General features: G+C 38.6%; 2 protein-coding genes across 2 annotated transcripts in view; one reads left to right on the top strand and one right to left on the bottom strand.

Moving 5' to 3' along the window:
• The window catches only part of LOC139740115 (serine-protein kinase ATM-like), a 72,698-nt gene extending 64,159 nt beyond the window's left edge, over window positions 1-8,539 (bottom strand). Inside the window, exons 1-9 of the mRNA XM_071650698.1 lie at window positions 8,445-8,539; window positions 7,700-7,853; window positions 6,993-7,076; window positions 5,202-5,366; window positions 4,563-4,728; window positions 3,705-3,864; window positions 2,696-2,800; window positions 1,911-1,990; window positions 890-950 (exon numbers count right to left, since the gene is read on the bottom strand). Of these exons, the coding sequence (XP_071506799.1) occupies window positions 890-950; window positions 1,911-1,990; window positions 2,696-2,800; window positions 3,705-3,864; window positions 4,563-4,728; window positions 5,202-5,366; window positions 6,993-7,076; window positions 7,700-7,853; window positions 8,445-8,516 (1,047 nt within the window). The 5' untranslated portion in view covers window positions 8,517-8,539. The remainder of the gene's footprint in view (window positions 1-889; window positions 951-1,910; window positions 1,991-2,695; window positions 2,801-3,704; window positions 3,865-4,562; window positions 4,729-5,201; window positions 5,367-6,992; window positions 7,077-7,699; window positions 7,854-8,444) is intronic.
• Window positions 8,540-13,339: 4,800 nt separating this feature from the next.
• LOC139740130 (c-Myc-binding protein-like) lies at window positions 13,340-18,532 on the top strand. Its single transcript, XM_071650711.1, has 4 exons — window positions 13,340-13,389; window positions 16,400-16,521; window positions 17,311-17,440; window positions 18,410-18,532. Exons 1-4 carry the CDS (start codon window positions 13,372-13,374, stop codon window positions 18,455-18,457), a joined length of 318 nt encoding a protein of 105 aa, XP_071506812.1. The 5' UTR covers window positions 13,340-13,371; the 3' UTR covers window positions 18,458-18,532.
• The last annotated feature ends 7,543 nt before the right edge of the window (window positions 18,533-26,075 follow it).

The following is a 26,075-nucleotide window of genomic DNA, read 5'->3' on the forward strand; positions in this document are numbered from 1 at the left end:
GTTTTTCTACCACTGCATTCTACAAATTTGCCAGTCATAGTGCCCATATCTCATCCCTAAGCATTGCAAGATTATGTAAGGACTTCCATTCTTCCTTTCAAAATATGCAGACTCACTGTACAACATGTGAGCAACACCATCATCATCATATGTGACACTGCATCATCATCATATGTGTATGGCACCATGTATTCTGCTAATCTGTAAACACTGATAGTTCAAGATATGCATTAAAACGCACAGAGTAGAAGAGATGATATTTAGAGGAAAATAGTAGATTATTTCATCTATAGACAATAATACTGATAATAAAACAAAGGCTAGTCACGTTCAGGGGACACAAATAAGTACTGCCCTTGTAATATTCAACATATTCTTGTCTCCCTAAGGCCAGCCAATAGCATACCACTTTGGCCTTTATCATCAATGACAGGCAGTTTTACACACAGTCCTGACAATTAGTGGAAAGCTTATGTTGGTTTTCAGTCACCCTCATCATGCAGGAGATTTTGTAGAATATCTTTCACAAGGATATTAACCAATCAGCACTTGGCTGTCCTTCCAACAAGCGGCTCTCAGAACTAAACATTGTGCACATCTCAAGTGGCTACATAATAGCGATTGGATTGGAAACAAATTCACTTTCATATGCCCACACACGCAATGGCTATAACTTGGCCAAGCTTTTTACTTGCATTTGGTTGCCCAAAGTCAGCCATATTTTACGATGGAAATAGACTCAAGATAATTCGAGAGGCTCTCAAGGAGGCCACTAGAAAATTAAGAGGGACTGATTGGTTGCAGAAGGAAGAGCAGAAGTATGGTTGTGGATGTGCAGATCAGAAAAGAAGACCTAGGATAGATAAGATAATAGTCTATGTTTCAATACCTGGTGACAGACATCGGCAGCTAGGTCCACTATGTCTTGACTAAACAAGACTTCTTCCTTCCTGCATGGCAAACAAACATTAACAACACAATAACATTTAGACATCATCACAAACCTAAAAAGGAATCTTCAATATTTTCTGTCCGTCCAGATGTATCCATAAATTTTGGAGGAGGAAATATGAAAAGATTCCAAGTTATGATATCATCCTGCAATATTCAACTTAAAGCTTTTCCCCTACCTATAATCCCTAACCTTTGATACTTGATATACAGGGAATACAAACCAGATATTTTTGCCACCACATATCCTTGCATTAAGTACCGAAATGATTACTTTTCTCTGATGTTTAGGAAGACACACGGATCTCTGAACAATATCAAGATCACAATTTCACCTTGGCTTTAACCCCTGACCATAGGCACAAAATTACACTGAGCAGACACTGTCCTTGAGTTACCTTGTTAAAAAAAGCACCGATTCTCAGTTGATATATTAACAACTCAACTTGTGCAACATTTTCCCATGCCTCACACATATTATTGAGTCAGCTCTATACGACTGGTGCAGTGTGCTTGTGCTCAGAGTAAAAACACATATTATATGACACGCAGATGTCATGTGTTCATGTAGCATGCCATGTGAAATATTGTGTGATATGACTCCTGCTAGCAGTGCTTCAAATATTAGAGTTACTGTAAAATGATGAATATTCTCGTGCATTTTAATTTCATGATTTTCGCGAGAGCCAAGATTCACAAAAGTAAAATGCACGCAAAGGCTCTTGTCTACACTATATGCATTGCATGCCAGAGGCACTTCGCAAAAATGTCAAACCGTGAAAAAGGCCGTCAGCTCTAATTTGCGAAAATTTCATGCCGCTAAAATACCAAGCTTTACAGTATACAAGAACCAAGGAACCAACATCTTTCAGCTGAGAAGACATTTTTGACACTAAAGATTCACTGATGTAAATGATATGAGCAAATCATTTAAAGGTATATGAAAGAATAAAGTTTACCCTGATGTCTTCAGTTTAAGCTTTGCTGCTTGCTGTTTCCACTCCTTCATCAATTCCTCACACAAGGTGGTCAGACACTCCTACAGCACAAAATGAGATCACAATGTAATGCAGGAAGCAGGAACTATTTAAAAGGGTACGCTATTTTTTTTTTCTTGTAAGAACCATAAACAGTTGGTAACTCTTGTTTTTTAAACTGCTTAGAGAATGCCATGCTGTCATCTTAGGTGAAAAAATTAATTTCATTTTTTTTTCATTGGTGAGAAGATTAAGATGTAGTTCATGTCAAAACTTGGGATAAAACTGTCTCCAAGGAGGGCATACTGAAAGTCTCATTCTCACAGAATCTGGAATAGAAACTCTTTCTTTAGCAATCATCAAAGTAGATTGATGTGGATACCAATAAAAACAAAGAACACAACTCTCTCTGTCAAAGATATGACACTCCTCATCATTTACAAGACTTGGCCTTGCAGCAGTGTAATGATTGTTTAACTTTAGCATATTCTTTACGACACAGAAAGGTGTGATTTCAGGCCAACTGTAAACAAGTTACAGAGTAAATGTGGCCATACGTGATTGTAACGACTTCAGCAAAATTATGACATACAGTGTAGATTTGGTTTAGATTTCTGAGAAAACCTAGTTCTCAGAAATGTATATACTTGCTGGTACACACTTATGCTGCAAGCTGAAGATGAACAACTTTTAACTCAATACACATTGAAATTTAACTATCTGTTTCTTTTTTAGAGAGAGAAATGTTGTTGTTTTTTAAAGCTCACTTTCCACAAGTCATAGTCAGCGGCAAAAACTCCCTCTTTCTCTGCAGTGACTCCATTAGGATGATGAATCATCATCTGGTACTGAAAAAACTTCACAAGTTCATCCTGAATACAATGGAATAGAACAAAGAAACAAAAATTAAAACATATTTTACCCGTTGGGGATGAGTCCCAAGTATACTCAAGCAGGTGCCAATGGGAAATGCGTGTTATAGCAAAATCAGCTCGTCCTCAAGGGGTAATGAGAACACTACCAAATGAAAAAACAAACATGTAAAATTATCAAATAATTGATAATAAACTCATTAGCAGTAAGTTAGAATATTTGAAATGTCATTAACCCTAATTCATGGCATCCTACACTTCAGAAGTACCTAAAGATTGAGGACCATCTTTAATAGTTGCAAAGAATCACGCCAGTTGTACATTTCTTCTTTTTCGCCCTGTGTTCCTGTAACTGCATGACCATGTCCAGCTTATATTTGAAACAAATTAATGCCATTTGAAGCTCACCCACACTACAAATGAGTAGAAAACAAAATTGAGTCAAAATCACAGGGGATGTCATTCCTGTGTTGAATGCAACTTCAATAGGTAAATGTGTTTGTTGGGGGAGAAGAAGGAAGGGAGGCTTTCAGATTTGTTACAACGAATAGACAAATATAATAGGTATGTTGAATAGCGGTATACTCACTCACAGAGGGAATTACTGTAAGTATAAAGTCCTATGGTATGTTCACCCTTTAAAGACTAGTCTTGAGTATACTCAGGCAGGTGTCTATGGGGAAATGTGTGTTATAGCAAAATCACTTTATCCTCAACAGGTTATAGAGCATTTTACTCTGAATTGTGCACCTATACATGTCATTCAAAACACTGGACGGACAACGGAAGCAGCAAATAGACAAAAGTCATTCTATCATTTTAGTGGAATGAAGGCATATGACAGCACTGACTCCTTATACGGTAATACCAAGACTGACAATGTGAATTTTGAACATTCACATACCTTTATGACAGTCGAGTTGGTCTTCCACGTGCTGATGAGGCAGTTAAAGGAATCCTCACCAAGTTTAGCCAGCTGGTGTCGGCAGTCTGGGGCAGCCCAGAGAGAAAAGGAGTTCAGTGCTGATAGGATGCAGGAAACTACAGTCACACTCTTCTCTGACCTTCAAGATATCAAAGGAAAAACATGGTTTTCATATGCCAGCAGAAACTGCTGATTTTTGCTCTAAAATGGACACATATGCAAACGAAATGTGTGAGATAATGCTGTAATAACAAGATTTCAGTTGGGTGACAACGAAAATGCCAAATATCAGCAAAAAAGGTATGCCATTAGTACTGCAATCTGTAAATATATCAAATGTGGTACACAATGTTTTAAAATTGATTATCAATAATCAAGAAATCAGGCCATCGCAGTATCCATTGATCTTCCTCAAAAGAGTAGATGACATGCAGCTTGTTGGGAACTACTAATAATATTGCTAGAAAACGATATTAATCACCTCACAATCTCTCTATCCAGTAATGAATGGGGAGGGCGCTTCAGGAATAAAAGTCGTGTACTGTACTACAATTGAAATTCTTTTTATTTTGATCTAAAAACAATTGTTGTCCTGGAAAACGGTGACAGCCAGACAAGTTTCTTTGTAGACCATTTTGACATATTGCAGGCAAATTCCAAAATGAATGCTGGAAGATGAATTTTGAGCCCTTAACAGAACTGTATTTTAGCTTAAAACTCTCTTTATGATACGATGTGTGCCACTTCAACCAACTGTGCGATATGCAAATCATGTAAATCTATGAGAGAGAGATTGCATGATGCCACATCATCTACAGCCCTGTATTCTACACTTACTTCATCCTTTGAAGCATTTTGCTGAAGAACTTGAACATATGTCCTGTGGGTACCCTTCCTTGGATGGTTGCCCCGGCAACAAGACATTGGACAGCCTTGGCATGTGAGTCTGAGGTTGTTCCTGAAGGGCTTTTGTGCAAAGCAAGTGTTACTGCTTTGAGAAGGTCTATTTTATAGGGAACAAGATGTGGAGAAAAAAAAAAAAACCAAATCTTCATATGATTTCAATGATATAGATTACCACTGTCTACTTGTAATTTCCTGTTTGCTGATGTCTGTAATGGCTACAGTTCCTACACTCATTTTTTTTTTAATGAAAAGGAATGACATAAATGACATGAACAATATAACAAAATCAATATCGTAAAAGCAAAAATGAATAACAAAAAACAAAAACAAAACGAAACTGAAAAGTACAGTGGAAAAGTTTTCTTTCCCAGTACAATATAACCTCAAAACAATCAATACTGAAAATTATCCACAAGCTGTATCGAACAGGGGAGCGTTATAGTCTGTGCTGAGTTTATGTAACATTTCCCCAAAGTTTTGAAACAATTTGATATAACTGCACAAAGATGTGAATCTATCACATTGGCAAATTGAACAGTCTGGCTGAGTGCCAAGTGATGTGAATCCTACCCTGCCAGTCATCTTGGCTCAGTTCACACCAGTACTTCTGGCATCCCAGCACTTCCTTGGTCAGTACAGCGCAGCAGTCTCCCCCAAACTCTGCACACCTATACTCATTGTTTAGCAAGGAGAGAAGTGCCTTCACCATGGTTGAACAGTGCAGCTGAGGTCCACCTTCAAAGAGAAATGAACAAAGATCACAAGAACCATTGATCACCTGAAAGACAATAAATGTTTAGCACAACACATATTCACACTTTATACAGGTGCATCATGAACCTTGTAATTCCTAGCCTGAAGTCACAAAACTGCCATGTAGAATCACTGAACCAACACTTTGCTGTATTTGCCAATTGGTAGGAGATGTCTGGACACTAAAGACATGTTCACACACACTCAACAATGTGGCTTATTATGATTCTAAATATAAAACTTCTGCAATGTCAATGAAATACAGATGATTTTTTTAGTTTGGACATACACACACACACACACACACAAATCTACCAGTGTTCTGCCATGCAATACGAAAATCGGTCTATAGAATTGTCTACCCTGGGGACATTTTGCCTAGGTGTGTGCTTAATCATTTCAGATCGTAAATGGACATTATTTGGCAGAAATAAGGCAGCCAATAACAACAGGTGATTTCAAGTTTGGTGCTAGTGCTTGTGCTATATCTCCCAGTAACAACTGCCATACAATGAGCTCCAACACTGACAGTCAGATTAAAGCAACGATACCAATCAAAATCATCAATCCTACCACCAGGTGTTGGCATCAAAACACAGTGAAGTCTGCGGGAATAGCGTGATGAAAAAAGTGATGGTGCATGATTTAAGTCAAATATTCAAACATATAGTCATGACTGCTTAGTTTTTTTAGACATATATCGCAAGAAAGACAGATCAAAATGCCACAAATTTCATCTCCTCTCCAAACATACTGATCTTAATTTTGCTTCCAGGATCAGATTTATGTGGCCATGTCTAGAGTGTTCATGTATGATATGTGGGCAACCAATGCATTAGCATAGACTCTGCATACTACATGTACAAAATTGTATGTACAACGTGCATCTATTATGGGCGTTAATGTGGGTCTCGCACAGCAATGCTAACACCAACACTGAAATTGAAATGACTCTTTTTTTAAGATGATAATCCGTAGGGGCTAGTGTCAGCCAGTGGTAAAAAGCATGTACAAGTGAATCGCAACACAAATGGTGGAGCTCAGTTCAGCAGATGACATTCAACATTGGGCCAAACACTAACTACCAGAAATACATCATAATTTCGAGGTCAACCTCCAAACATCAACAGATTTCAAGTTTGATTTTATCGCCGGTGCTGGTGTTGAGATAGCCAACGCTGCACACTGGCACTGCTCCAGTGGTCCCAGATCAGTAAAAATCAGTTGGACACTCAGCTTTTCAGGGATTGCTAGATTTACTAGTCCAACATGACAGGTAAAATAACAAAAATTACATTGTTGGGACCAGTTGAAAACAAGTACAGAACCACTAAATATAAGGTTTGGACCAGTAGGCAAAATAGGTCAGTGTGCAGCCCTGAGATAGCACTAGCATTAAATCACTAGCACCAAACTTGAAATCACCCAAAGAGTCAAATACATTGTAGCCAGCTGACAGGGGCAAAGCCACATGCTGAAAGTGAAGTTTGGAGAGTTCATCTATAAAGACAAGGAGGTTTAAAAATGAGGCTCTTACCAGCTTTGAAGAGTTTCCTCCCAAGAGAAACTTATTGTAAGTTATCATAATGAACTTCTGTATTGACTTACGTGCATTGGCAACCGCAATTATCCATCTTAGCTTTGATTGGATATCTCCTTTTCGTTGACTGTTTGTTGTGCTGGCCCTTCCACCTGAAAGACACATTAGTCAAAAATACTGATAAGGAAAAGTTAAAGTACAATGTATGACATATTCACACCTCAATACGAATAGCTTTATAAACAGAAAAAAATGTTGTTGGCTTTGCATAGTGCTTTCCTGATTTTTGTTTTCTCTTGTACACTATGCTGTTTTCATGACAACGCACTTTCTACAAATCTTGAAATGAGTCTTACACAACAAAACATCAAAGTCAACATAAATTGCTAGCATCTCTTTGAAGTAGTTCGCTCTGCAGATGTTTATAAGTGTCTGACCAAATGCTTGAGCAAAAGATCACACACTAATTCCTGTAGCCATTTCAACTGCTACTGTAATTAGTACTGGGTAATGCCACTAATGATATTAATACAATCATAAGAAACATTGAAAACAAAGTCAATAATAACCACGATGGTGACAATGAAACAATTGACATAATGATAACAATGATACTAATGACAATACTGATGATAATGATAGTAAGAAAATTACTACTGATACTGATATATAACCAGAGATCATCATGGTATGATAGAGTTTCTATATCCTAGACATTCCTTTTTATCACTTTTTTTTTTCTACAGATCTACCGACTTGAAAGGACTGCACTTACTCTTTTCTCGTGCCCCCTTCTCCAGCAACTCAAGTTCTTTTTGAATATATCCCCAGACAGAGTTAAAGATATGATCCCAGCCATTTTTCTTGCTGTCCAGTTCTCTGAGGGCTTGTCTGTTGTTCAGCTCCTTCTTCACAGCCTCAATTTGTTTCTGGAGATGACAAATTGTACAGGAAATACACACAAGTCTTGGAGTGTCACCATTGTAGAAAGTGATTTTAGTGCTATCTCAATTGTAATGAAATGTATCAACATAATATACACGTATATTTATTTCTTCAATGTCAGAACATTTTCATACAAATGAACCTTCATACTTATTTCATGCATTTCCAGCATAAAAATTACAATGATAGCAACCAAAAATTGGAGCATAACAAACAATGAAGTGTCAACTACATGTACACTAATCTTCCTTGGAATATTTTATACTGACTTACTTTGAGGCCAAGTCAGACAACAGTTCTCTGACATTAAATGGAACATGATTCATTCTGATCATGGTCTATATGCTGGTCCCTAGTTGGTGATGACAATTAGCAGAATGAGGGTTGGCAAAACAAAAACCCGGACCTGAAATTGGGCATCACTCTCAGGACCACCTAACATCCAGTGTGATCTGAGACAATTTCTGTGCACTTTAAAAGTAACTTTCCTTCAAAAACAAAGTTCTCCTGAAAACATTCAAACATTCAAAACTTTCTGCTAAATAATTTCTAGAAAATCAAGGAAAAGGGATTACCTTCCTCTCAGAGATCTTGTCACTGGTTACAAAGGAGCAAGCTGTGTACAAGGCAGCCAGCACTCCGGCCATCACTGCTGCAATACTCAGATCTATTCTCTCTCCTCAGATCTCCATGCACATGAAACAAATATATGGGGATAAAAAAAAAATAAATGTACAAAAAAGTAAACAGTTAAATTTTGCACATATCGAAGGTCTGACATGACTGTTGTGTATTTTTGTCAAAACAGTCCTAAGATTCAAACAAAAAATAAAATTGCTACCTATAATAACCCACTGTCAGAGCAAAACAGAAGAGACCAATATCACTCTATCACTTTCAGTTAACTTCTTTGTTGAAGCTGCATTACAAATTTAGTTTTTAACATTCACTGTTGAGTGTGTCAATTAAAAAATACTACTAGTACACTGCCTGTTGCCCATAACATCAATGGAATTACCGTTAACATTTTCGCTGTTACAAGCAGGGCCGGCGGAACCGCGGGGCTGGGCATAGCCCCCACTTTTTTTTTTTGCACCGTACAAAGGAAACCCGGAAGTGGAAAGAGAAAGGATGAGCTGAAGACCTTTTTTTTTGTTTTTGTTTTGCTTGTCAGCTGAAGAAACCCAGAAGTGGAAGTTGCGGTGAAGGCCTTTTTTTTTTGCTCGTTAGCTTATGAAAACCAAAGTGGGCCCCCCCCCCCCTTTTGAAAAAGTGGCGACGGTGGTGACAAGTACTTTACAATCTATAATCTCATTACAAATTCATACTGTATTCTCATCACCATACATTTGTACCCATGTCTAGCTGTCACTAAACAACAACAAAATACAAGGAGGCTGAATCTCCTCAAAAGACTTTCTGCATTTACCATGTCACAAAGCACCTTCAACTATTCATATTTAGGCTTTTGCCTTTGATTTACAGAAAAATATGAAGTCATTTAGGTCTACATTCTGAAAAGTGGGTAAATCCCCTATCTAAAACTATAAGCTATGGCCTCGATGACAAACCTTGCTAATGTTTTTTATTTTGGTGTAATTAAAAGTGAAAGCTGTGAAAACAAAATGGATTCTGGAACCTACTGGTAGTACCAGTCATCATCAATGACATCGGGGACAAAAAAAACCCTCTTCCATCAACCTGTTTGTGGATGATTGCCTAGTATATCGCACAATATCATTCAAAGACGACACAGTCAAGCTCCAGGATGACTTTCACTGACGGCCATTTTCTGCATGAACTCCAAATGTACCGTTCGCACACGCTGCATATAATCTTCATTTTCGGAAAGTTGTAAATTGCAAATGTCAATACCAGTAACATAGACATGAAGTCTAATAAACAAAAATTGTCTTGAACAAGTTTGAAGTGACAAAAATGATGTCAAGTATCACACTCAATGCGATCGGCATGTTCGCTTTGTGTTTGCTTTGTTGTTGGCACACCATCCTGGTACAGCCTTGTTTTTATAGTGACTGGGCTGTGTACTAACAGCAGCTAAATAGTTAACTATACACAGCCCAGTCGCTGGTACGTAGGTATGTAGGTTCGCACAGCGTACTTACAGCGTCTGGTCGGGCTATACTGAATAGTAGTACTATGAGTACTACTACTACCAGGGCTGGTGTAGCATTTTCAAAAGTTGGGGGGGGGGCCACTTCTGGGTTTTGAGAGCTATATAAGCAAAAAAAAAAAAAAAATTTCAGCTCTTCTCTCCCCTTCCACTTCCGGGTTTCTTCAGCCGACAAAAAAAAAAGGGGGGTGGGGGTCTAGTCTTCAGCGAAAAAACATAACATTACCACGCTCACACTTCAAGAATTGGTTGTCAAGATCTCTATTTCTTTTCAATGCCACTAACATACTTCCAGGTTGAAAAAGTGTGGGGGGGGGGGCCAAAGTGATGACACCTCATGTACAATGTATTCCTTTGTTTTAATAATGAGTAATGGTGCACAAAAAGTGGGGGGGGGGGGGGGGCCCAAGCCCCCCCAGTTCCGCCGGCCATGTATAATTTACTGTACTAGCTACTACTTGAAACCGGTGATCTCATTTCATATGGCCTGATGTGGTCGGTAGATTCTGTACTAAGTTTAAAGGGTGTGTACAGTAATAGACTAATTATTTAATATTATTAAAGGACAAGTTCACCTTCATAAACATAAGGATTGAGAGAATGTAGCAATATTAGTAGAACACATCATTGAAAGTTTGAGGAAAATCAGACAATCCGTTCAAAAGTTATGAATTTTTGAAGTTTTTTTGCAGTACCCGCTGGATGAGAAGACTACTGCAGTGTATGAATAACTTAGATGTCACATGCGTACAACAATATAAGGAAAATATAAAGAGAATTTCACAAAATTCCATCTTTTGAAAAAAGTACACATTCCCCTGACTCGTTACCGATAGATGTTATGGGTAATATTATTCCCCCTGCCTTTAGAAAGAGGCAAGTCAATTGCTCTTTTATTATGCGAAAAAAGTGAAAATATGTTGAATTTTCTTTTATATTTTCTTTATACTGTTGTACGCATATGACTCACAAGCTGTAGTAGTCTCCTCATCCAGCGGTTCCAACACAAAAATTTTAAAAATTCATAACTTTTGCATCGATTGTCCAATTTTCTTCAAACTTTCACCGATGTGTTTTACTAATATTGTTGCATTTTCTCAATCCTTATGTTTATGAAGGTGAACTTGTCCTTTAAATGAAATTAATCTAGGAGGTAGGTTCATCGCTTTGCGGTGGTAGGGTTAGGAGTACCACGTATCGTCACCCTAAGGATCTGTAGCTTGTTTATTCTGAAAATATAACACAAATCCGCCTAATTCTTACCTCAAATATGCCATAAATACTGCAGTTTTGAATGTCGTGACCGTCTCGTTGATTATGAATCTCCGTTTTAAAATAGCGCAATTTTAGTGCGTGCGTTCCGTCTTCTTCGTGCAGCTAAATAGGGAACCTTGCGATCGGCACCCCCTCCCCTCCATGGCATAGGTAGACTTCTATACACGTGAATTTCACAGCATAGGTAATACACGTGAATTTCACAGGCCATAGGTATTAAATACACGTGAATTTCACAGCCATGTGTCGTTCCTGAGCGGATGTGTAATTTTTAGCTTGGTTTGTTTGAGTTTGATTTTCGTTTCTTCATTTTTATTGTCTTTATAGCTAATGACACTTCATCCCGCGCGTACCTTTTCGTTCTATACGCAAACAGCCATGATACGCAGGGTGCCGATGGGAAGGTGCCCTGCCGATAGGTGGTGCCCCAACCATACATCATATCAGTTCGGGAAACCCACTCACAAGGGGGGCCCCTCCTTATAAGTAACCCGTCCCCCTTATAAGTAACCCCGTCCCCCTTATAAGTAACCCCCGGGGCACCCCTTATAAGGAGTCTCCACGCTTTTTTGCAATGCAACGCGATAATGAAAGGACTGCGGCAATTCGCTTGATTATGTCCATAAAGCTTCACAAGTTTCCTAGTTACTCACGAAATTTGAGCAAAATCGGTTTGAGGCATCATATCTAAAATCATGGATTTAAATGCGATGTCAAACGACCCATGCGAATGCTGAAATGCGAGCGATTACTGGCGTGAGTGTCGCCAGGCGTGGCGGCGCGGCAATGCTTGAGTGCAGACGTGGCGACTTAGCCACCTGAATGAACGAAAGTCTCCGTAACTCAGTCGCCACGTCTGCACTCAAGCATTGCCGCGCCGCCGCGCCTGGCGACACTCACGCCAGTAATCGCTCGCATTTCAGCATTCGCATAGGTCGTTTGACATCGCATTTAAATCCATGATTTTAGATATGATGCCTCGAACCGATTTTGCTCAAATTTCGTGAGTAACTAGGAAACTTGTGAAGCTTTATGGACATAATCAAGCGAATTGCCGCAGTCCTTTCATTTTCGCGTTGCATTGCAAAAAAGCGTGGAGACTCCTTATAAGGGGTGCCCCGGGGGTTACTTATAAGGGGGACGGGGTTACTTATAAGGGGGACGGGTTACTTATAAGGAGGGGCCCCCCTTGTGAGTGGGTTTCCCGAACTGATATAGACCTATCGCGTGTTGATGTGGCCATACACAGCTTGTTCCCCGCTACGCAATATAAAGGTTCTCCATGTGTGTGGATATGTACATTTAATTACACACGAGTGTGGCTGTATCCAGTGACTCGGGCCATATGGGCCATAGTATGGCTGCCTACAACCACACTCGTGTGGCTGGATGGTAAAGACACACGCGTGTGGTTGTATACAGTAATTAATACACTTTGCCAGCATCAAAAAGAAAACAGTCAGAGACAGAGGAACTAATATTTATACAAACATCATGTAACTGTTAGTGGTTACACAAACATGATATGACGGCAATGCAATCAAGGACCTGATATTAAACATTACAATAAACAAACGATAAACTCAATCAATTACCAGCACCAGTTCCACCATCATAATTCAGACATTCATTCTAGGCTCGTCTGGGCATTCCGTGCATTCGATGTGCATGTGTTATTGTGACCCGATATGATGTGTAATAGAAGTTCACGTCAAATTCCCCACTGAAGGTACTGCTCCTCGACCAAAAGAATGTAGTATATTTAGATGAAAAACTAGTATTAGTTTATTATGATTATCGCCACTTTTTATTTATAAAAATATTATTGTCTTAGATAATAATTATTATTTGCTAAATATTATCATTAGGGAATTTTAATAAGGTTCATATCCATTTTGCACAGAAAATCAGTAAATTAGTATTATTTAGTTCGGTGATTATGCCTTCGGAGCTCTAGCGCATGCGCAGATCACTGCTAGCAACCCGCTGTAAAGTTGTGTTTGCGACCGCCGATCAAAGTGTACACAATTTCTACCAGCGGAATCATCTACCCAATTTAAATATTTCCAACCTTCATTTGAGAACCAACCACAATGACAACTGCATATAGGGTATGAACACAAATTCTATTTCGTTTACCAGTTTCTGAATGTATATGACTCATATCTTGATTAGATGCATGCCGCATGCCGTGGCCCGTGCTGCTTCCAGCTTCCACGACGTGCCTGCCTCTGCCCTGTGTGTTTCACTGCACTATCTGCCCTTGGCTTGGCCTTGTCGGACGTGTTCCGTCGTCCAGCCCGTCGCCCGACTCTCTGCAGTAGCAGGCCTACGCTAGTGCGTGCAGCGACCGTCTACTGCCGATGCGATGGTGACTGAGCTAACCGTTAGACTTCTATTTAATTTCGCGATATCCAAGATTCGTGAACGCCAAGATCATGCATGCGAAAGTTCTTGTCTAGTTTAGGTATCTTTAACGTTACAGCTCTTGAATGGCAATGCATGATTGCCGATTGTTAATAATAGCAGCTAAAAAACGCCGCTGCCGCTGCGCTGTCGGCTCAACAAAACCAAAGCTAAAGTATAACGCTATTAACGGTTATACAGACGGGGGGTTGGGTTCTAGCTAGACTAACAACAACGTTAGATGTCCAATTCACAAAAAATTCAGTTGCTAAATATCATGCTTTCGATTGCCGTCACGTAGATCGCATTAACAAGTAGGTTCTAATTACGGTTGGATGTCCTATCACATGTCGACACCGTAACGTTTTTCTATCAACCTTAAAATATCTCACCACACGCTAAAAATTTTACTCACAAAGAAAATCTGAATTCACAAGTGCGTATTGCAGAATTATTTACTTATAGTTGGGTAGATCTACATGTCAGTCCGAGAAACCCGCTCATGAGGACCGCTCCTGCGTACGAGGACTGCCCCGCCTCATGAGGACCGCCCTCATGCCTCATGAAGCCCGGGGGGAACGCCTCATGAGGCACCCCTATTCATTTCTATTCATCTCACATCTGACGTATAAATTGTCGCAACTTTGCACGGTGATTTTTTGTTACACACACATGTCCACTATCCATGATGAAAAGAAGAAAAAATCCTATCTGTTTTTTTTTTTCAAAAATCGAGTTTTAATCAACGTTTAATGGGCGCTCTGCATCGGTTGATTAAAACTCGATTTTTGAAAAAAAAAACAGGATTTTTTCTTCTTTTCATCATGGATAGTGGACATGTGTGTGTAACAAAAAATCACCGTGCAAAGTTGCGACAATTTATACGTCAGATGTGAGATGAATAGAAATGAATAGGGGGGCCTCATGAGGCGTTCCCCCCGGGCCTCATGAGGCATGGGGGCGGTCCTCATGAGGCGGGGCAGTCCTCGTACGCAGGAGCGGTCCTCATGAGCGGGTTTCCCGGACTGATGTGTACGCGCTCTTAAAATGTACTACAGTCTAAGGCTGCGTTTATCTAAAGCCCGCCGCACACTACACGATTTTGCCCCGATTCACCGGTCTTAAGACCTTAAGACTAGAAGTGTGACGTCACAGTCTTGCCATTTTCTAGTCGTACGACTGGGTCTTAGCGCCAGTCGTACAATTGTAGAGATTTGACATGTTGAATTTCTACCGACTGGTCGTGGGCTTTCAGCCATTCACAATGCAGTAAAATGCAAGCGCACGCATGTGCGCACTGCGCGCGCTTTACAGTCGGGTCGTATAGTGTGCGGTGTCCGGTCGTACGACTGGTCTTAAGACCCAGCTTGGCTTAAGACTTTAAGACCAGTCGGATCGTGTAGTGTGCGGTGGCCTTAACTTGAGAGAGAGAATCACGTTTCCAAACGTGCTTGGAATGGTGTTTGTAAACGTGGTTTGAAACGCGATTCTCGAGGAGCCGCATTTATCTAACCATCATACAATTACGATTCAAGTGGTGTCACTGCGCAGCTGCTTTGCGCCGTTTGACCCGGGAAGTAAAGGTCAACTGCACACCACCAAACATGCCTCATCAGTCACACACAAATAATGGGTAGAGAGTACGACCGGAAACAGCTGGGATTTGACCTTGAGATATAAACGCGTTTCAAAATGGCATTGCGTTTATCTACTCGCAGAACGGCGATCGTGGTCTCAAACACGTTTCAAAACGCCCTTTGAAAGGCGTTTCAAAAGGGCGTTCCTAAACGCGTTTGAAACCACAGTTACGTTTATCTAACCCCTGAAAATGCTTCAAACGCGTTTAGGATCGTGATTCTGCCTCAGAAAATTTTTAGATAAACGCAGCCTAAGACAACTGCTTCGAATGCATCTGTACTGTACATGTGATGTATGTATTTCAGATTCTGTACAGTATATTAAATAAGTGACCTAAATTCGTCCAAAATGACAGAAAATACAAGACACCATTATCGTTAGAGAAAAGATCTCTCGGCTTGCTTATTTTAATCACATTCCAATCTCATCAAGTTGGGTGTGAAACAAAATGGTTTTCTAGAAGTGTTGATATCAACATCAACTTTCATGTCATTAAAACATTCTTGCTTCATGCACTCACACTGCTCAATCTGAAACTGAATTTAGCCATCTAATTGTAGGCAAAAAAAAGTAGGGACTAGATCTATATCTATTAGGGCTTGGTATCTTTCAGACCTTAACTTTCAAGGAAATGGGAGCTTTCTTTCGTGATATAACAATTGACATGAAGAAACAGATTTGCAGTTCAGCTGACAAGATGACGAATTTCCCTTCTATTTTGAGTAAAGCGAACTATTTTCCCACTGGCTTATATGAAACTCGACTCTGCAACTTGAATTTGGCAGAAATTCTGTATCAAGTTGAAATCATGGTGGAAAATCTTTGAATTACTCTGGCTTCAAAATTAAGATGTAAAATATGGTCCATGTATTTGTAACTCATGCTGAGTTAAATGTATTTTGCACGGCATATTGTGCTAGGTAACTATGTACTAGTTGTGCAGTGACCAGGTACCCTGCACAACTAATGAGGTTTTCATTAGAGCTGTGGACTCATATGAGTCTGGAAATGACAAATTTCTATTGCTTGTTGCACCTCTTGTCTCTAAATCTGATCTCTCATGTTTTGACCTTCTAGCCAGGAGATTCAAAGCGTGAGGAATTCCGCAAGTATCTCGAGAAGGCAGGAGTCTTGGATGCCCTCACCAAGATTCTTGTAGCCCTGTACGAAGAGCCTGAGAAACCAAATGATGCACTGGAGTATCCTTTAATCACTTCATTTCTTAGAATTTTTCTTGCCCCTTGCCTCTTGTGTTTAATGAATCATCTGCCATTAGTACCAGGGGGCATGTACACTTGTATATTCTACTCCATCGAATAGAATAGAACCACAATTTTTCTCACTGTTGTTTTCAAAGCAGTGATCTATGATAGCATGGGTCATACTGATTTGAATATTTCTCCTTACTTGCAGCTTCACTTGTGAGTTTCATTGAGGGATGGGTAACAAGGAATGTTGCAGATTTCTTGCATTTGTAATGTGTTCATTGTACAAGGAAGAAACAATGTAGAGCTGAAATGTCTTCTTTTTTTTTTAGTATATGAAGGCATTTATATGTTGGTTTGTTGTTCCACTGTTACATTGGTGACCCCACAAAGTTCCAGTTATTGTAATTCACTACTTATGTAGTAAAATAAACCAATTGAAATGGCTTTTTTGCCTCTTAATGTTTTGTGAAAACTGGTGTTTAAACTGATCTTGAGTGACTCTACGTTTCTACAGTATATTGAAAGAAGAGGGGAGGGAAATTAGTTCAAACAGAGTGCAGCGCAAGCATAAATCTCATACCCAAATCAATCCTTAGTCAATTGTCACCGCCATCACAAACCTTATTACATTCTCTTTGTCATAGATTAATGTATACAGAGCATTTGGACTGCTACGTTTACCTTGGTCAAAGCAGTACATTTGTACCTCATAAGTGAGTTTATTACAAGGGGGTTTCCCTGCATACAGAAGTTTGCCTTAACTTGGATGTCTGATTCCAGCTTTCTGAAGCAGCACATGGGCACAGCAGGCCCAGACACTGCTGATGTAGAGGCTCTCCGTCTTCAGGTCAGTGAACTGCAACAAAAGGTGGAGCAGCTGCAGGATGAAAACAAGGAACTCAGGGCAAAGGTCAGCAGTCATTTCGAGCATTTATGTCATGGAATTAGGAGATTGTGTTCACAAAACACTACAGTACACAAATATTAATGCAAATAGTCATGCTTGCATGAATAAAGTGGAATTATCATGCAAATATGCTCTGGGTGTGGCTATGTGGCTACAGTGCATTCCTGTTATAGCAAGCACGGCTATAACAAAATTCTTGTCCAATGCAATAAAAAGGTATGTCCCAAATTTATCATCAATATACAATGTATATCTTTATATACTTCATCATTCAGCAATTACAAGATTTTGATATAATAAAACTGGTGGTCCAAAGGACTTTGCTATAACAGGAGTGCACTGTATTGTACTATTTAATGTAATGTAATGACTGTGGTCCAAGGATCTGCTCAAAGATAAGAGTATACATTTGTACTTTTCCTTTGTTTTTTACTCTTCTATTACTTTTCAAAAGTGAGTTTAGATAGTTGTGGTGTTAATAGTGTTTGTGTTTGATAGCAGAGTTCTGTACAGCACTCCATGCAGACCTTCTGTGTAGGGTTTTGATATTATGAACACATACAACTTTCATGGTATACCATAGTAGTACAGTGTACATGCATCCATGCAGATCTTCACAGACTCACTGTTCATTTGTTTTCCATAGTATGTTAGATATATAGCCATTGTGACACTGGAAAACATGATTTTAAAGAACATTCCGTATTCCCCCACCTAGAATATTTTACTACTGTTTTGCTCATAGCTTCATGATAATGTTCGTTTATGTTTCGTCTTGCCAGCAGTACACACTGATGTATTGGTATGGTGGAGCTACAATTAAATGTTAGCTGTTTCTAGGAGCCATCTTTCATGTACGATTGTACTTTTTTATGCTGCTATGGTAGAACAGATGAACCATTCTGATTGTCCAGGAGGCAAGATTCTTTGTGTTTTTAATCGCTTTTCCTCAATATGTTTTTTCATCAACAGATTCAACAAGAAAATCCGGAAATGGAGCAAGGAGGAGGAGAAAATTAGTGGAGAGGGAAGCTGGTCTTTAGTGTACATATGGGATGGAAGCAGGTGTAAAGCTATCATGTTTGCCTTAACCAAATAGAGTGTGTTGAAATGTTTATTATGTTCACCTTCAATCCCTCTTACTACTTTCAGCCGACACCACAGCATCAAAAGACATCTGCTGTCAATGTTCAATGTGATAATAGATATCTCTGAATGAATACTCTGCAGTATAGATGTTATGAAGTTGGTGCAATACCTTACAATATCTTGTTCCAAGTCTTTGTAGATGTACTGCCTGCTAAATCTCCTCATTGCTACCAGGTAAACTTGAAAACTCAAAATTGTGATAGAACAGCATGTCCAGGGTATGGGTTTGGCTGTAGTGTATCCTTTTTCTTTGGGGTTTTATGCAGGAATAGTTTATCACGTGTAGCAAACAGCTATCAGTTAGCAGAAGAGCTCATCAATCAACAAGCATTTCTAGAGATTTGCTTTGCTTTGACTGGAGGCAGAGGTGACATTCCATTCACTTTAAAAAAACAAAAAACTGAGCTCATGGGTGACCATTGTAGGTGCCATACGAATGTCACGATGTTGCTAATGTACAATGATTGCTGACACCATGTTAATGCAGATTATCTAAACACCTCAGCAAAAGGTTAGGCATTGACTTAGCTGATAGTGGATTGATATTAGTTACTTGTACTTTATGCATGTCTTCCTTTATGGATTCACTTTCAATAGGAGTAAAAGTCTCCATTCTAATTTATTATGTCATATTTCCTGTAGTTTTTCACACCATGTGAATATCTGTGAGGCAACAAAGGTGAATTCTTTCTCCCTATTGCTGTACATATTTTGTTAATGGAGAGATTGAAACTAAACCTAAGATAGCACCACTTACAAATGTTATGTTCCAAAAGAAGTTAATGTTATACACACTTGTAGATGATGGCCCACCACAAGATTGTCTTATGGAAAACTAACCTCTCAGAGAGAGAATCTTCTTTCTTGTTTATGCAGTGTAAAGTGAGTAGTTCAGTAAAAGTTTTAATGAAGTGTGAGGAAAGTGTAGAGTGTTTCAAGTTGCAAAGTCTGGCATGGCATGCATTGAGAATCTTAAAAAAAAAGATTGTCTTTGGATCTAGTTTGTGACATTGCTTGGATGTCACCCATCACTCATCAGGTATGTGAAAGTTCAGAGTTTAATCTCATTTTAGATTTTTTTTTACTCTGCTCAAAACCCACTTTTCAGACTTTCTGGCAGTTGAAATACATGTACACTGCAGTAGAAAATGTTCACAGTTTAATGCACATAAGAGTTGGCTTGAAAAAAAAAAACTGATTTCTTTCCCCAAATGTTTTTCTACAGGTACTGTCACTCCCCTGACTCATTCCTTAAATGTATGACCAGTATCTACTTTTACATTTTTGTTTTTTGTTGGTAGGTCTGCTCAAAATGCAGTAACAAGATGCTATAAATTTAATCATATTGCTTTCCAATCTGGACAGTGGAAGGTGTTTGTGTGACACAAATGTAAAAAGACTGTTTTAATCTTTGTATTCATGCTACAAGTAAAGGTGATTGTGATAAGACCTTTATCAACAGTATATTGAAAGCTTTGCCGGCAAGTGTCTTGATTCCTTTATGTACATCTAGACTAAAGTCTTGTATATGACCATGCTCAAGCTTATATGCGAGTCTGCTACTATGGCTTCATTGATATCTATCACATTTTTTTTTTCAATCCTTTTTTTTTTTTAATATATGCTCACAGTTGAAGCTCATCTTTTCTATTAATGTCTGCAGTCATTTACATTACATGTTCCCTGAATCCTGCATATGCATTTGAAATGGTACTGGTGTATATGCCCTGTGTACTTTATCGTTGGTCATCAATTTTCCACAATTAAAAAAAAAAGAAGGTCTTTATATGTATGTATATTTATTGCATTCACTTTCTGTGTTTTGTACAATGCATCCCATGTCAATTCTTGAATGTCTTACTCCTTTACTTGCACCAAGATTTGTTTCCTAAATAAGTTTTTAAATATAAGCTGAAAAATGTCTAAGCTCATTTCTGCAGTGTTTGTGTCATAATACTATGATGTTACTTGTGTGAATATGAATACAATATATACAACATGAACAGCTTACATGTAGGCCTACAGGGGAACCTCATTAGAACAAGGGTTTTTTTTAAATTATTTATGTTTCATTAGAACAAGTTGTTGGGACTGCTGAAATTTCCTCATAATATGCGGTATCTTGTTACATTGTACGATTTGTCTGGGATAAAAACAAATGGGACCTACAAAATTACCTCATTGTTCACTGTATTAGATACAATGCATTTCTCTTTGCAGTGTATCCAGCCTCATCATAATGAGGTTCCCCTGTGTAGGCCAGTGCAGAGGAATGGGTTATTGGATTGTGAGGAATAATACATACATGAAACAAACAAACACACACACACACACACACACACACACACAAACACGTACACTTCAAATATCCCTCGCCCCACTCAGAGATACATCGTCAGAGCATTAATGTACCTGCAGTGTAAAAATTAAAGTACATGTACTGTACTATTATGTACCCATCACTAAAGATTACATCATTTCAGCCAGTGGTGCTTTAACGCTTTGTTGTCAATGAAAAATAAATTCCCTTAGCTCAGATTTTTGCTTTTTGATTGCAAATTAAAGTGCTTTACAATTAACAAAAGAGAACAAACATACAACAACTATGAATACAAATACATGTATGTACTGTAATCCTCAATTACATAATCATCACTTCTGTTGAAATAAATGTTTCTTGTAATCACATTATTGTATGTCTATATATATATATATATATATATATATATATATATATATATGTATGTCTATATATATACATATATATATATATATATATATATATATATATATATGTATATATATATATATATATATATATATATATATATATATATATATATATATATATATATATATATGATTGGATACCAAGACAGTTAACTACTTATGTTGAATATCTTTTGCGTATACTGCAAAAAACATTGACTTAGAGAGAAACTTTGGTGTATGTGGGATGGAAAACAACAACAAAATAAAATAATGGGCCTGGTACTATAAATGTTTTTACTGAGGTGATTAATACACTGAGATTTTTGACAAATTGAGGAATGTACTGTATAACCAGAGGTCAAAGTCAAAGGTTTCTGTCATCCTGTCACACCTTTAGCAAAGCCTGAGAGGCCATCTATAATTCTAGTTATCATAAATATCTAACGGGAATATTCACCGAGAATAATGAAAATGAATAAACATCTGATATGAAAAACATACAATAATTTCCTGAAATGACATTGGTGAACAGTCTATATCAAACAGACAAAGTTACTGTTATTTTGATTAAATGTTTTTCTTTTCTTTTCTTTTTCAACCATTACTATTAGAAGTAAAGTTGGAAATAAAATAAATAACTTGCTCTGGTGTTGTGTAATTCAATCTATCAGATAATTCAAAATCGGTGAAGATTTCGTACAGTCGACTCCCATTAAAACGAAGTCCTCCGGACCGGCAGCTTCGTTTCATTTCATCGAAATTTGGTCATAACCAAAGGGCACCATGGGCTTCCATGTTGACTTATTGTAAGGATATTTCAACCTGTTCGTTACCATGGGAGCGCCCTCATTGTCAGCGAGGCACAACGAGACATACAACTCACTGACAGGTTTCCTGTCATTAAAACTATCACGAGAACAATTTTAGCAAACTTGAAAATTGATTGTAGGACAAATATTGCTTTTCATGTTTGCACCAAACAGTGACATTACTTGATGCCTAGTTGCGAAGCCACATTGCGAATGAGGTTGACATTTACTTTCACAATTCTCTTTAGTGGTTTTTTTCACCACAAAATGTTATTATTAATTTGGTCAAGAATGCACTACTACTAACGATTGGTTGCCAGTGTAGTGTTGATACTTTGTTTTAAAAATGTAGGTCTACATACACGTATAAAGACCTACATTCAGTGGCGTAACTACGGGGGGGGGGTACGTGCCTCCCCCACCCCCATCCGCTGGTAAAAAAACAAAAACAAAACAAAACAAAAAGCCAAAATGGTAATTCAAGGGTTAGTAAACTGCTTTTGAAGTCGACATGAAAGGGAGATCAAGAAAAAAGATATCTTAGCAAAGCTAGATCATTGATTTTGCAGTGTTGCTTGACATACTAGTCTATATTGAAATGCCTTTCATTGCCATTTATCATAAGACTTGACCTGGGCTATTTCCTAACTTTTCCATGTATATAATAAAACACACTATGGGCGATGCTTTATACAGCGCAGATTTTAGATATCCTTTCCCCGCTTGGTCACTTCGACGCCCCTTCGCTGGTCATACCTCCCTATAGTAATGAATATAAACGGACACCCTTGACTACCAGTGGAGTATCGGGGGGGGGGGAGCACCGCCCCCCCCCCTTAATTTCCAAAGCGAAAAAATATAACTGACTACAAACGGTAGTTTTTGGACGATAAAATGTCAAAATTTTCAAGATCGCTCGCTCCGCTCGCTCGCATTTGATCGTTATGATATAATCGATATCCTGATGTTGCTGCCAATAGCTGCCAGCAGTTGCGCTCGGTGCGCCCCCTAATTTCCAAAGTGAAAAAGTATAGCTACAAACAGCAGTTTTGGGATTGTAAAATGTCAAAATTTTCAAGTTCGCTAGCTCCGCTCGCTCGCATTTAGTCTTTATACCATTATCCTGATGTTGCTGCCAGTAACTGCCAGAAGTTGCGCCCGGGCGTCCCTCCCCCCCCCCCCTTTAATTTCCAAAGCAAAAAAAAAAAAAATAATAATAATAAAAAATATATATATATACCGTATATATACATATATATATATATATATATATATATATAATATATTCTCCTGATGTTGCTGCCAGTAATTGCCAGCAGTTGCGCCCGGTGCGCCCCTTTAATTTCCAAAGCGAAAAGAGCTACAAACGGCAGTTTTTGGACTGTAAAGTGTCAAAAGTTTCAAGCTTGCTCGCTCCGCTCGCTCGTATGCCATTCCCCTGTTGTTGCTGTCAGTAATTGCCAGCAGTTGCGTCCGGTGCGCCCCCGCTCCTTATTTTCCCAAGCGAAAAAACTGCTACAAACGGCAGTTTTTGGACTGTAAAATGTCAAAATTTTCAAGCTCGCTCGCATTGCTCGCTCGCATTTAATCGTTATGCAATTCTCCTGATGTTGATGCCAGTAATTGCCAGCAGTTGCGCCCGGTGCGCCCCTTTAATTTCTAAAGCGAAAAGAGCTACAAAGGGCAGTTTTTGGACTGTAAAAATACAAATGTCAAAATTTTCAAGCTCGCTCGCTTCGCTCGCTCGCATTTAATCGTTATGCCATTCCCCTGATGTTGCCGTCAGTAATTGCCAGCAGTTGCGCCCGGTGCGCCCCCGCCCCTTATTTTCCCAAGCGAAAAAATATTGCTACAAACGGCAGTTTTGGGACTGTAAAATGTCAAAATTTTCAAGCTCGCTTGCTTCTCTCGCTCGCATTTAATCGTTTTGCCCTTCATCTGATGTTGCTGCTAGTAATTGCTAGCAGTTGCCCCCGATGCGCCCCCCCCCTTATTTTCCCAAGCGAAAAAAAAAATGTAGCTACAAACGACAGTTTTGGGACTGTAGTCAAAATTTTCAATTACGCTCGCTTTGCTCGCTCGCATTTAATCGTTATGCAATTCTCCTAATGTTGCTGCCAGTAATTGCCAGCAGTTGCGCCCGGTGCGCCCCCCTTAATTTCCAAAGTGAAGAAATATAGCTACAAAGGGCAGTTTTGGGACTGTAAAATGTCAAAAATTTCAAGCTCGCTCGCTTCGCTCGCTCGCATTTGATTGTTATGCATTTCTCCTGATGTTGCTGCTAGTAATTTGTCGTACGTTTCACACCGTCATTCCATAATCCATGTAAGGAAAACTTGCAATCACATTCCGTTATGTATTGTTGTCCCCATTGTTTGCAGACTGACAGCGCACGCACACACGCGCACACACACATACACACACACGCACGCACAAGCATACACACCCTCAAAATTACTTTTTACCACGAGGTGCCCCCCCCCCCCCATGTCTTGACCCACGGTACGCCACAGCTGCCTACATTGTATCAAGTTTTGTGCTTTCACTGAAAATTAACTAATACACATGTAGTCCAGTCACTGTAAAAATGATAATTTAGTGAAAACAAGATATTCAGTTAGATTAACATGCATGTAATTTGTAATTTTGAGGCGGTGACTTCACCAATTGGGGGGGGGGAAGAATTTTTTCCATGTACTGTTAATTTACAGGTTCTTGTCAATGCATTTAATTTTGGCTTGATCGTGTGTTCAGTTTCGTACTTGACTGAAGATGGACAGTTCCTGTAAAGATAAAACACAGTGACAAGTTGCGAGATGCTTATTACTCCTATATATTTCGAAGTACGTGCACTCAGCGTTATAATGCAGGAAGAATCATAATATGAGAAATTAAGGATGGTATACCTATACAAATTTTCTTGCTCTTACTCGTACATTTTTTTTTTCGTCATCTGCGCATATTATCATAAAATTAATTTTCTTCGACATTTTCTACTCGAACACAATGAGTAATCAGAAGATTACTTTACGTACAAGACATGAATTATACAAGTACACGTTTGTACATACAGTACATTAGATATAGGGAAACTACTTACACTATTATGACACAAAAATACCTATACAACATTTTCATAAAGCACAATTCAACACAAATAGGTTCTCAAAGCATTTGGAGAACCTTTTTGTTTTTTAATCTATTTGAGAAATAGGTTTTCAAAGCATTTTACAAACAAGAATATACATATTAACATGTAAATAACAGTCTAGATACACTTTCAGATATAATTCAATATAAAGTGAAAAAAAGTACTGAAATGAAACCATACACAAAGCGGCACAAGTCAAACGAAATAATAACTAGAAAATGTAAGGCCGAAGACCAGTGTGCATCGATGGGGGCTGGGAGGACTGAACGCCACAAGGATGGAAAAAAAAAACTCTGTGAACGGGAGCGGATATTAAAGGGATCGTACAGTTTTGGTTGAGACCTAACAGAAACCTCTTATGAAATGTGAAAGAGCGTGTGATTTAAAGAGGAATTCAAGGTTTATTTGATGAAGGTTGGTTTTGAAATGGCTGAGATAACCATAAAGAGTGATCCTAATAAAAGGTGCACGGGACCCACCTTATCATTATGATTATTATGGTCGCTTTGTTTTACTTTGATTTATATGTCTCAGCCATTCCAGAACTTATTTTCATCAAATAAATTTCGAATTCCTTTTAGAATGGTGTGCTCTGTACTATTTCAGAAGTGTTTTCTTGGTATCTTGCAAAAAGTTAAAAGCCCAATCCTCATCTCCACCAATACTATATCATCCCTTTAAAGGACAAGTAATTCACCTTCATAGACATGTGGGTTGAGTGAATGCAGCAATATTAGTAGAACACATCAGTGATTTAAAGGAGCTGTACATTACTGGTTGAGGTAGGGATTCATGTTTTTTGCATTCCTAAGTGAGA

Source organism: Diadema antillarum, unplaced genomic scaffold (genome assembly GCF_040938485.1).
Source record: "Diadema antillarum isolate AM-2024a unplaced genomic scaffold, OU_Dant_1.0 seq00000836_RagTag, whole genome shotgun sequence".
Taxonomy (NCBI): Eukaryota; Metazoa; Echinodermata; class Echinoidea; order Diadematoida; family Diadematidae; genus Diadema; species Diadema antillarum.

Bases quoted from the DNA above. Each gene is read 5' to 3' on its own strand.
- LOC139740130 (XM_071650711.1), top strand. The intron at 16,522-17,310 runs GTATCCTTTAAT...GTCTGATTCCAG, and splicing joins AAACCAAATGATGCACTGGA to CTTTCTGAAGCAGCACATGG. The intron at 17,441-18,409 runs GTCAGCAGTCAT...TTTCATCAACAG, and splicing joins ACAAGGAACTCAGGGCAAAG to ATTCAACAAGAAAATCCGGA.